This window comes from Mirounga angustirostris, unplaced genomic scaffold (genome assembly GCF_029215605.1).
Source record: "Mirounga angustirostris isolate CCGP_5_RB_7025 unplaced genomic scaffold, mMirAng1.0.hap1 SCAF_7, whole genome shotgun sequence".
Lineage (NCBI taxonomy): Eukaryota > Metazoa > Chordata > Mammalia > Carnivora > Phocidae > Mirounga > Mirounga angustirostris.
This window is the reverse complement of record NW_026991715.1, coordinates 124,482,441-124,494,241: the sequence shown is the minus strand read 5'-3', so window position 1 is coordinate 124,494,241 and position 11,801 is coordinate 124,482,441. Positions and strand designations below refer to the sequence as shown.

The 11,801-nt window shown below is 41.4% G+C and overlaps 1 protein-coding gene across 1 annotated transcript; it reads right to left on the bottom strand.

The window, feature by feature from the left end:
* Positions 1-628: 628 nt before the first annotated feature.
* LOC123853305 (V-type proton ATPase subunit d 2-like) lies at positions 629-2,015 on the bottom strand. Its single transcript, XM_045887971.3, is given in 1 exon segment — positions 629-2,015. A coding segment is annotated over 1 exon segment (1,056 nt). The 5' UTR covers positions 1,953-2,015; the 3' UTR covers positions 629-896.
* Between the last annotated feature and the right edge of the window lie 9,786 nt (positions 2,016-11,801).

The following is an 11,801-nucleotide window of genomic DNA, read 5'->3' as shown; positions in this document are numbered from 1 at the left end:
TTATGTTTTGCTTTGGTTCTTTAGTACTGAACTTCTGCACTCACTGTAGTTGGACTGTAGCCTATTCTATAATCTGTGTGTGTGCATGCGCTAGGTCTATATACACAAAATCAGGGGCCCTTTAACCCTCCAAATCCCTTCTGAGATGGTATCAGATCCTCCCTTCACCTTTTTAGTATTTCAGTGATTGCTAGGAGAGAGGCAGAAAGCTGAAGACGCTTAATCAGGCTCACAAACCCATTTATAATGGAAAGCTTGCCTCAATTTTCTTTTTCAACATCTCTGCCCTTTCCCATTCTAAATCTCTCGGGAAGATTTTATTATGGAAGAGGAGTTAGAACGACAGGTCCTACTCTTTTCTCCACGTTTTGTCCTGGGAAAGCCAGAAAGGTACAGCTGATTTTTTGCAACTGAGACAAAAAGGAGTTCCTCCAGGGGCAGAAAAGGTATTTTTGCTAGAGGAGTTGGCTGGGTGCAGCTCTCATTCCCGTGGGTGAGTCACCAACTGAAAGCTGAGGCCAGTTAATGAGAGATAGAACGGCTTCTTTTTTTTTTTTTTTTGAAAGCAAGAGTAAAACACTTTAATTAGATCTGATTGTTAATACAGCCAAACAAGAAGAGGAAAAGTACCAAAGGGTTGATAATTAGAATTAATGTCTAAGGTCTGGTAAAGAGTGAGACATAAATGTCGAAACAAAATTTAAGGCTGCTGGAAAAAAAAAAAAGAATCACTTTGTTTCTGTTGGTTTACTATGTTTCTAGTGGGTCTGCAACTCATGAAGCTGCAATGTGAATTATTTTTGTGTAACCCCAATAACACAACACAATTCTTTTTATTTTCCTTGGAAGTTCTTCTTAATATTTAAGATGTTCTGCATTGGAGGCCCCACATTGGGTTATAAAATTGGAATGTAACTGTTAATTTTGGTTCGATGTCTTTGTGAAATGCATTCTGCTATCCACACAATATTTCTCATTTCTTGTTCCTTCAGCTTTGTGTATGCGTAAAACACACCATAGTGGAATTGCCTGTTAAATGCCAGCACGTTCATTTGTACCTCACGCTCATAAAACACATCCTCCAATGTCTTTCCTCCACTGCCATCACCCACAGCCTCAAACGAAGGCTTGTACACTCCATAATGGTCTGCTACTCTCCTCATCTGATCAAAGTCTTCTGCTTGAGCCAAAAGGCGCAACCCTTCAGGGTAGAGCTTGCCACAGGTCGGGTAGAGGGTCTCCCGGTCGTCTTTGCTCAGTTCAGTGCCAAAGGAGTTAAGAGTGATGATAAAAGCATGTCTGTCAGCCTCAAACTCAAGAATAGAACACATGATTTCTGCTGTGACATCACTATGATTCTTACAGAATTTATAGAATGCCTCGAGGTAAGATTTGTACAGTTTATTGCGCAGTAATTCAATATTCAGTTCATCAAGGGTATTTTCAGACATACAGTCTTAAAAGAATGGAGCTAATGGTGTTTCCACCAGAACGGCTTTAAAGAGATCAGAAGGTGTCTCCGCAATGTTGACTGCTTCCATTTCCGTGAAACGGCCCAATGGGTGGCACTTGGCCAGAATTTCTTTCACAGGTTTTTTTTGCAATGCACCGTTCATCAGTAGAATCACATTGTCTATCATGTAACTGCACGTCATGTATGTAAAAAACGTGCTCAGGGTTTCCAGGGAATGATTCCGGAAATATTCAAATTCTCTGCATAGCTTTTTCCTCATCTCCGTGTCAATTTTGGAAACAGTAAGAGGATTTGTTTGATTAGCCAAGAAGTTTCCATAATCAGTGGTCTGGAGATGAATTTTCACATCTTCCAGGGTCTCGCACTGGACCAGGTTGAGGTAGTCCTGCTGGGTCAGGAGGCTGGCCTTGCACCCTCGCACCAGGCCTTCCAGGTAGCCATGGTCCACGTTAAAGTAGAATTCGGCGCCCTCAAGCATGGGGAAAGAGATCACAGCCAATTTGGGCTGAAGCAGCTCTGGATCCTAGTGGGCTCCTGATGATTTGCTCAATAGAACGGCTTCTAATGAAGAGACCTTGGCAGGAGGAAAAAGTCAAAATCTGAGCTTTGGAAGCTCCTGTTTTCAGTTTATACTCTGGCTTTCACAACTAAATTTTAGCTTTGAATGCAAATAAAGAACATTAATTTTGTTCATTCTTTGTAACCTTCTCCTGCATTTTTTTTTTTTTTTTTGGTGGGGAGAAGAACCTGAAAGGAGGAATAGGTAACTTCTAAAGCATGCAGTAGCATCTTGACTTAAGCTTCATCGTTTAAATTCTTTAAGACAATTTTCCTCTTACTGAATCCAAGGTTAGGTGAGAGGATTGTTGAGGTGTTTTTTTTTTTCTCCTTCATGCTAATGAAATAACTTTTTCTATTTATCTTTCGTAAGTCATGTTTCATCACTTATAAAATGAGATTTACTTTGGTCAGATGAATCTGTATAACTCAGCGAACCTTTCTTTAAAAGGTGGGGGAAAGAAACTGCTTAAAAAAAAAAGAAAACCTGTGTTGGCTGTACTTTGACACACACACACACACACACACACACACACTACTCTTCTTTCACCTGGAGACCACCAAGATCGTATGGATGGTGGAGAGCTGGTCTGGTTTTTGTTTGGATTGGGTATTTTTATTTTTAATATTTGTCTTCTGAGTCAGAAGTGGTTATCTCTTAAAAGAAAAATTTGATGGCTTGAAAGCTGGGTGTTTGTGCTTTCCCCTTCGAATGTTAACATTTAAGTAGCCTTCAGTGTGCGTCAAAGTTAGCACCCCACTAAGATAGATTAGTGACCTTCCCCCTACCCCACCCCTGCCCCCATGCGCTAGTGGGCAATTACCTCTCTGAGGCTGGCTGGGAGCCCCCTCTGGCCTGAAATGGGTGATTCGGTAGGAGCCTCGTCAATCGGGGTGGCTTGAATGCCTTGCCGGGACAATGGTGGCTTTTCATGAGGATTTAGTAATCTGAAGAATGCAGCAGTCTGTCCTTGAGAGGAACCTGCTTCTGTTGATATGTTTATGTGGTTTCCGGAGGTGGGAGGTGGAGGGGGTAGGGGTTTGGAGGATTGGGGGTGGGGAGTGACATGGGGATTGCCTGGAAATTTACAAGTTAGTTTGAACTTAATTTATTGGAACTTTATGAAAAGTTAAAAAAAAAAGTCACCTTTCCAGTTTCCTGACACATTAGGTTAAAGATTGATGAAAATGGGGTTTTTCTGTTTCAAACACTGACCCTGATTACTGAAAGACCCTACTCCTATCACAGCATACCTTTCATAGCAGTTTCAAACAGCATCTTTTGTAAAATTCTAAACTCTACCTTTTCTGCCTTGTCTGTCTGCTGATTGAGACACTCTACTTGGTATGTATGTTGCCATCCTGGATGTTTGTGGCTTGTCCAGTCTATTCCAGCATGGTGCCCGTGGCGCCAAGATTGGTATCTATTAACATGCCTTATCCACCACCATCAGAGGTGGGAATGTGCCTCCATGCCGGCTTGCCAGGATGAGTTATGGAGGAGCATGTGAGTGGTTCCATGTATGTCCATCCCTGCTGCTTCCTGAGATGCAATTCAAGTCAGATGACCTCCCAGGAATGTCTATATTGCTTTCTCTATACAGGGATGGCAGTCCTTGTTTCTGCAGGTCTGGCACAGAACAAATCATCAATGTGCCCACCACCCCAAGCCTCCAAGGAGGAATATTTTTCTGCAAGATGCTGTAGGCACTCCTGTCCCAGGGCACTGTAGTATTTGTAGCAGAGACCACACCACTGAGCTCAAATTTCAGCTCTGTCAATCACTTACCCTCTCTGAGCCTCAGTTGTCTGTAAAAATGAGGAAGTTTACACTTCCTAAAAAGACTGTTTTGAGCTTTAAGTAAGATAGGGAGTGATTTCCCTAGCATAGTGCTTGGCAAAAAGTAGGTGCCAGATAATGTTAGTGAGAGCAGTATATTGAACAATACAACTTTTGATAGATTCAAGATAACTTTATTTTTGCCTCCCTTGGTACCTTTAAACTTTCTTTGGGGAGGTGGTAGTGGTCATGTTCCCTTAACCCAGATGAAAAATCAGGCAGGCTGTGACTTTTATGCTCATTCACAGGAAAGTGACAGCCTTGAGTTCCTTTAAGTCACATAGTCTTGAATCAGAAGACAAAGCCTCCACTGTAATAGTAAATATTTTGCACTTGACCTAGCAGCAGATCTCCCCTCCATTCTCAACACCTTGCAGTGGTCCTGCAGTTATCCTGGCCTCAGCTCTCTTCCTTCCCCACTCACCAATGACTTTCTTTCCCCTGCATAGAGTGGGGTGAGGGGATGAGATAAGGGGCAGAGCAGTTCCTAATCAGATTGTTGTGACCTGGCAGATGGCTAAGGCTTTCTCTCATGGGAGCCTCTATGGGATCCCTAGGGATCCCTGCAGAGAGGGCATCTCCCACCTGCTCCCTGGAGGGACACCCAATCTCTGTCTGACTCAGCCTTGTGCTGCCTCTATCATTCCAGGCCAGCTGACCATCCACTTCCAGCCTCCTCCATCTGAGGCCACTTGCTTCCAACGTGACCCCCATAGGCTCCCACAGTCCCTGGCAGTGTAGACCCTCCCAATTCTGGGATACGTTGGGCTCAATGAAGGGGATCCAGGAAAGACCCCTCATGGTGTACTCCTCAAACCCCTTGGGAAGGTGGAGGGAAAGAGAGTTCGGAGCAGTTTTCTTCTAAGATTTCTGCAAATATTCTCTTTATTCTCTTCTCTCCATTCTCTGATTCCTGCTTTATGTTCCAGATTCTCAGAGCTGTTACACTGAGTGTGTGTGAGTGAGTGTGTGTGTGTGTGTGTGTGTGTGTGTGATGGTGGAAGAATCTGTCTCATATCCACCTTGTTGTCCTGATATTTATCATGTTGACACCTCAGTCTCAATTGAAGCAGGAAGTTTCCCCCTTCCCACGTAAACACAGTGACCATAATTTACCATGAAGGAAACCTTAATTGCTGGCAAAGATGTAGCAGAATAGAACCTTAGAAATGAGTAAAAGCTGGTGTCCCAGTGGAGACAAAGTCCATAGTTAGGGCGCTAGAAAGAAATTGGTGTTTGATATTTCAAAATAACATCAAAGTCATCATGGTGAGAAAAAAATTAGAACTTTGTTGAGTTTCCTTTAATTTATTGTTTAGTTTTGTTGTTATTTTAAATTTCATGAGTTCTGGGGGGAGCAGGGCAGCTTAAAGCATCTACTATTCTTATCAGGTCCTGAAGGGCTGAGAAGGTACCAGATTTTTAGGTTCTACACTGACAGAGGCTTCGTCCAAGCCACATACACCCTCCTCTGTTCTTCAGCCCTAGCCCCCACCTCTGTGGGCTGATGTCCATGTGGCTCATGGGGCCCTGACTTGTTTTGTGCCCCCTGTCCTCTAGTCCAGAACCCACCCCCTGACCCCTCAACCTGGGCAAGCCTCTACTTGTTGTGAGGTGGGCACTATGTTCCCTAGAGCCTGCCTTATTTACCGGTTGCCTGGGAATGTGCTTTGGTGCAGCCAACCAGTGGCACTTTCTCCCTGAGCCCTGCCCGTTCACAGCATGCCCAGAGGTGAGAGGTCAAGGTTTGGAGGCTCACTGAGTGTGATCCTACTGCCCGTGGGCTGTGTGACCTTGGACACGTTACCGAATCTCTCTAAAACCTCTGTTTCCTCAAGCCTACACAGGGAAGAGTATAAAGAGTATCAAGCACGCGGAGTTTGTATGAGGATGAAATGAGGTAAGGTGTGTAAAGCAGTTAGCTCAGTGCTTGGTACATAGTAAACACTGTGAAAGCATTAGCTATTATCCCATGACTTGGTAAAAAGGCAGTTCCTTGGCTCCCATCTCAGGACATTCGGATTCTGGACTCTGTATTTTTCACAACTTTCCCTGGATGATTCACCTGGTGAATCAGGTGGACAACACTATGGACACCTCCTCTTTGCGCCCTGTGGACTCATCTTACTCAATGTTACTTAGGCTCGAGGCAACTGTGCCTCATGGTTAGAGCTGGGTCTCTAGAGTAAGAATGTCTGCAGTTAAATCCCTGCTTTTCTCTGAGCCGGTAGTGTGTCCCCAAGGAACCCTCCTGTGCCTCTGTTTCCTCATCTGTAGAATGGGGAGAATAATGGTGCTGCCTCACAGGGTTGCTGTGAACATTTAATGAGTTAACACAAACAGAGAGCTTAAAACAATGCCAGGCACACAGTAAGCCCTCACTGAATGTTAGCTACTATTAGGTTTACTGATTTTTGAGCACTTATCACAAACCCTGAGGAATTCTTAAAAACTATTAACAAAAATTTGAATTCTTTTAAAAATTATCTTCATTAACTTGTGAATTCTTAAGTAACATACAAACCACAACTCTAAATACGAGCAATCCAAAATTTCAGAATTTAAACACTAAATATTAAATAACTGTTAAATAGTAGTAACTATAAAACAATTTAAAAATCTAAGACAATGTAGAAAGCCCTGCTGCATATAGCTATCTGGCCCGATGTGTGCTCTTCCCCACATTTAAACTCTTTCACGGCTTTAGTTTAAAAGTCTTTTTTATTTTTCTCTTTAAATTTGTAACACCTGTAGGTTCATCTTTAAAAATTTTTCATATCACTTTTTAAGGTTAGTTTTCCCTAGATGATCCCATTTAAAATATAATTTTAAAATATCATTTTAAAAACATTTTTTAAAAATTTGAAGGTGAAGGTAATTTTTTCCTTCCTCTTCTCTCCATTCTCGATTCCTGGTTTATGTTCCAGATTCTCAGAGCTGTTACACTGAGTGTGTGTGAGTGAGTGTGTGTGTGTGTGTGTGTGATGGTGGAACGTACGTTTCAGTTATTCTTTCTCACAAAAGGATCATGGAGATTATCAAGGAGACTTTTACTCTAAAGCAAAACTAAGCAGGGCCTGAAAATTTAAATACTTTTTTTTTAAAGTCTTTATGCTGCACAATTCATAAAATTCTAATAGGCTCCAGAACTAAGTCCAACTCAATTTACAGTTAAGTTTGGTGTTTGTGCTTGGAATCTACAGTCTGAGTTTCAAGGGTCATTATGAGCAACCATAGTGAGCGATTGATTCAAAACATCTTTGCACATGCCCTTGACGATTTGGGGGGATAAATGATTAGAAGGAGAATTGCTGGATCAAAAGGTATGCCCCTTATTAAAGTTTTGTTGCATATCAGCAAATTGCATTCCCCCAAATCTCAGCCATTCATACTCTCATCAGCAATATATGAGAATGATTATTTCCCACACACTCACACTAACACTTGTTAATGTTATTTGCCAATTTAATATGTTAAAATGGTGATACATTGCTTAAAGCATACAACTTTATGCACTTTACTAGGGAGGTTGAACATATTAAATCTATTTATTGACAACTTCCATTTCTTATCTTTATGATATATGCTCATGTTCTTTGACCATTTTTTAAGGTTGTCCTCTTTTTCTTACTGATTTATAAAAGCTTTTTATGTATTAAAGGACAAAAATCCTCTTACGATATTACAAATATTTTTCATAGTTTTTTATCTTTTAACATACTGATTTTGGGTATGTTGGAATTTTAAAACTTTGAAATTTTCCTTTATGATTTTATTCCTTTATGATAGGTCTTACTAACCTCAAGTTTCTGTAAATATTGTTTTCAAAATATCTAACTCTTTAATAAATTAGGCATTTACTTACTTTGCTTTTCCAAATGGTTGAACATTTATCTCAGTACCATGTATAAATCATACCAAGAATAGTTCCTAGTACATAGTAGGAACTCAAAAGAATGTTTGGAATCAATGAATAGATAATGTAGTTAATGTTCTTATTTAGGGGTTAATTTATTGGAGTTTAATCAAGCATTTGCTATATTTACAGAATGAAGAATAGACTGAAATACTCATATATTTTACAAAAGAGCACAAACCTTGAAGAAATTGGTCTGTATAGAAGGACCTGGACCATGGATACCATGGAGTCATTTCTTTATGTGACAAGAACCACCAGTTACCCAGTGTACCACCAATAATATCAAATTCTGAGAGGAGCAGGACTATTTTGGCAGGATGGCAGAACCTGTTGGTTGCCTGCCCAATGACTACTGCCCACTTTTTCTTTTTAGTAATAAAAACTCAGAATTATTAGACATGGGTCAGTAACATGCTTAGGCAAGATGGTTCCAGTACAAAAATCATGAATCACCTAACCATACAATGGTAATCCTCATTTTTTAATTTTTGGTCAGTAATTGGCTTAAATGTGGGCATGTAACTCAGTTCTAGTTAATGGGACCTGAGGGAAAGTCTGCTGGGGGCCTCTGGGAAATATTTATGTCCTTATAGGAAAAGAAAAATGAGTAAGGGGAGTTTTCTCCCTCTGCTTTTCCCACCATGTGTGCACATGTGCCCCCCTCACACACACACACACTACTTCCTCTCTTTGGTTATTGTCACGTGAGGCTGTGATACTTAGGACGGTGGCAACCATCTTGCCAACATGAGAGGAAGATCTGAGTTTAACAATGTTGACTTTCTAGAATAGTCCATTCTCTTGACTTCTGTGAGATGATGAACTCCTATTTAAAAAACCATTTTTAGGTGGTTTTTTTTCCCCATAGTGTCTAATACTATTCTCTTGGGTGAGTTACTCAGCCTTTCTGGGCTTTAGTTTCTGTAAAATAGTGTAGATGAGCTGGATGATTATCATGGCCCTATGCAGATTTAAAACTCTGCGATTCCAGCTGATGACTAGTTGCCCTCTGGAGGATCTTTATCATCTTTATTCTAAGAGAAAGTGCTTTATATCCTGAAATACAATGATAATTAACACCTGTAGAGCACTTTTCGCACACATTATCTCTTGTGAGCTTTATAACAACTCTGAGAAGTAGGCATACCCATTTTGAAGATAAGAAAACTGAGATTCAGAGAAGTTAGTGACATACGCAACATTTCTTTGGTAGGTTGACTGAGACTTAAACAAACCCAGCTTCTTTGGCTCCAGCTCCATTTCTCCTTCCCCTGTGCCTCACAGCCGCAGGCACCATTAGCTTCAGTTGGTTTATAGCAGCAGACAAACTTCCAATGTGATTAATTTCTCCTTGCTGTCCAGATGATCACTGATCACTCTGAAAACAACTCTATGAATAGCCAGAGAGTCCAAAAGGAATTTTACCACCCACCGATGGATTCTTTTTTTTAACGAACTTACAGGGTCAGGCTCTGATGTTTATAGGAAAGGAGATAAAGCACACCTGTTCTTCTGGGAATATACTTTAAGGAAAGGAGAATATATGACTTATTTTGGATAGGATATTTATAACCAACTAATCTATAAACTAAATGATGAATTACCAAAAGTCAGAGTTCTGCAGGCCTTGGCAGAATGTAGTTTACACCCTGATCATGCTGTCCCAGCACCAAGAGGTAGAGAGAGACGGTTATGACAAGTAGGGATGGGCTCCCCGTTCATCACAACCCATTACCGATGAGTCACTGCTGCAGAGCTTGGGGACATATACCTGCTGTCTCCATCTCCAGAGCACACAATCTTTATAGCAGGAGGGAGGTTGACATTAGCGAGGCCTCCCTTTCACTTTGCAGGTGAGGAAATTGCCTTTATGGTTTTATCCTGAGCATCTAGCACAGAACCTGGCCCATAACAGGCACCCAATAAATATTTTCTGCATCCGGTTGTTGATTAATGAGGCTGAAGCCTAAAGAAGTGAAGAGTAAAACAACTAATTCAGAGTAAAATAACTAATATTCAGAATAAAATAACTAATAAACAGCTAAGCCCCGACTTCTTGTCTCCTCAGTTTCATCTGAATAATTTAGCTCCAGTAAAACTGGAAATCTGGACTTTGTTGGAGGTCAGAAGTCATTGTTTTAATTCTGTCTCAAAATGCCTGGGATCCAGTATAAGTACATCATTCACTTAAAAAAAAAGTCAAATATATCTTCCTAGATGAGTAGCAAATGTGGGTTGAATGACTGGAATAGCCCTGGGAGTCTTTAGTCACGGAAATCTGCCTGTCTCCCAAAGCTGTTCAGAGGGTCTGTAGTGGTCGCTGGTCAGTCTGAATAGTCCCTTCACTATGGCTGGCTTGGCCTTGGTCACCCTTGGAGAGATGCCCACCAGGTCACAGTCATAACTTTCTTATAGTGCCTCAATTTCTAAACACACGTTAATGGCATAAATGTGATCCCATGAGCCACCTTAAAGACAAAACAAAGGTGCATACTAGAATCTTAGAATCTGAAGAGATTATATCAAGGATCAGGGAAGGATTCAGCTACTTTGACTTGTTAATAAAGGAGATGAAGAAAGGAGAAAGGACTGTGTGCTCCTTGAAGGCAGAGACTGAATAATGTTCATTGTATTGGGCACATAGTTTGTTGAGCAAATGAAAATTACAGTCTTATTATATACATATGCATTTATTAACTCTTCACATGCACATATATGTGTGTATGTATGTGTATATGTGTGTATGTACATATGTGTGTGTGTATATAGTATGTATATTATATAATCAGTTAGATGGAGCAAACACTATCTTCTCTGATCTCTACTAGCTGAATCATTGGTCATCTTTCTTTTGACAGTAACCCAGGGTCTCCCAAACATAAAGCCTGATATGATCAATCCAAATGGTCCCATTCTGTGGCTCTGATTGGCAGATAAATGGGATCCACAACTGTAACAAGATGTTTCCTGATGGCTACCGATGAAGAAGTTTCCTCTCTTTTCTATGGAAGCCATCTGGAGAGCTTCCCTCTTTCTGGTGGACAGAGCCATTGCATTACACAAATTCAGGGGCACTGTGGTATTGTGATTCATAATAAGAATTATATATTTGGTCTTCATGCCCATTTCTGGCACAGAGCTTCTAAATCCCTTGGAATTTCCTAAGAGGTGAGTGCAAGAAAGGGATCTTTTATTATACAAATGAGTGACTTTTGGAAAGAACCTGAGGTTTGGGGCTGGTTGCCAGGAGAACCAACCATGTGATTAGAGGGTTGGAACTTTCAGTCCCACCCCCTGCCCTCTCCTCTAAACGAAGCCTCCATAAAAACCCAGAAGGACAGGGTTTGGAGAGCTTCTGGGTTGGTGGACACATGGAGATGTGGGGAGAGTGGCCATTCTCAAAGAGGGCATGGAAGCTTGCTGTCCTTTCCCCCTATGTTGCCCTGTGCATCTCTTTCATTTGACTAAACCCCAAAAACCCAAGAAAGGAGGTGGTCTTTAAGCCTCTGATCTGTAGCTGGCTGGTCAGAACAGGTGATAGCCTAGACTTGCAACTGGCATCTGAGGTGGGGGAGGAGCAGGCTGTGGGATTGGGCTCTTACCTGGTGGAATCTGATGCGGTCTCTAGATAGACAGTGTCAGAATTTAGTTGAATTGTAGGGCACCCAGATGGTGTCTGAGAATTGCTTGATGGTGTAGAAGCCTGTCCCCCACTTCCATCAGAATTGGGTGCTCAGAACCCTGTAGGTACCTTTGGCATTATGATTAATTCAGTTCCATGAGTGGTGTACTTTAGAGTTATGCAACATGGTGGATCTGCCAATGGACATGAGTGAGGAAGCATATATTCCCCAGTAGCTGCTGGTAGCCATCTTGTGACCATAAAGGAAGCCAGCCTTTGGGTTCAACACAACATGTGGAAGATAGATTGGAGACCAAATGAAACTGGGCCTTTGGTGGCACTGTTGAGCTACTGGAGCAAGTCTTGCTGAACCTTTCTATGTCATTAT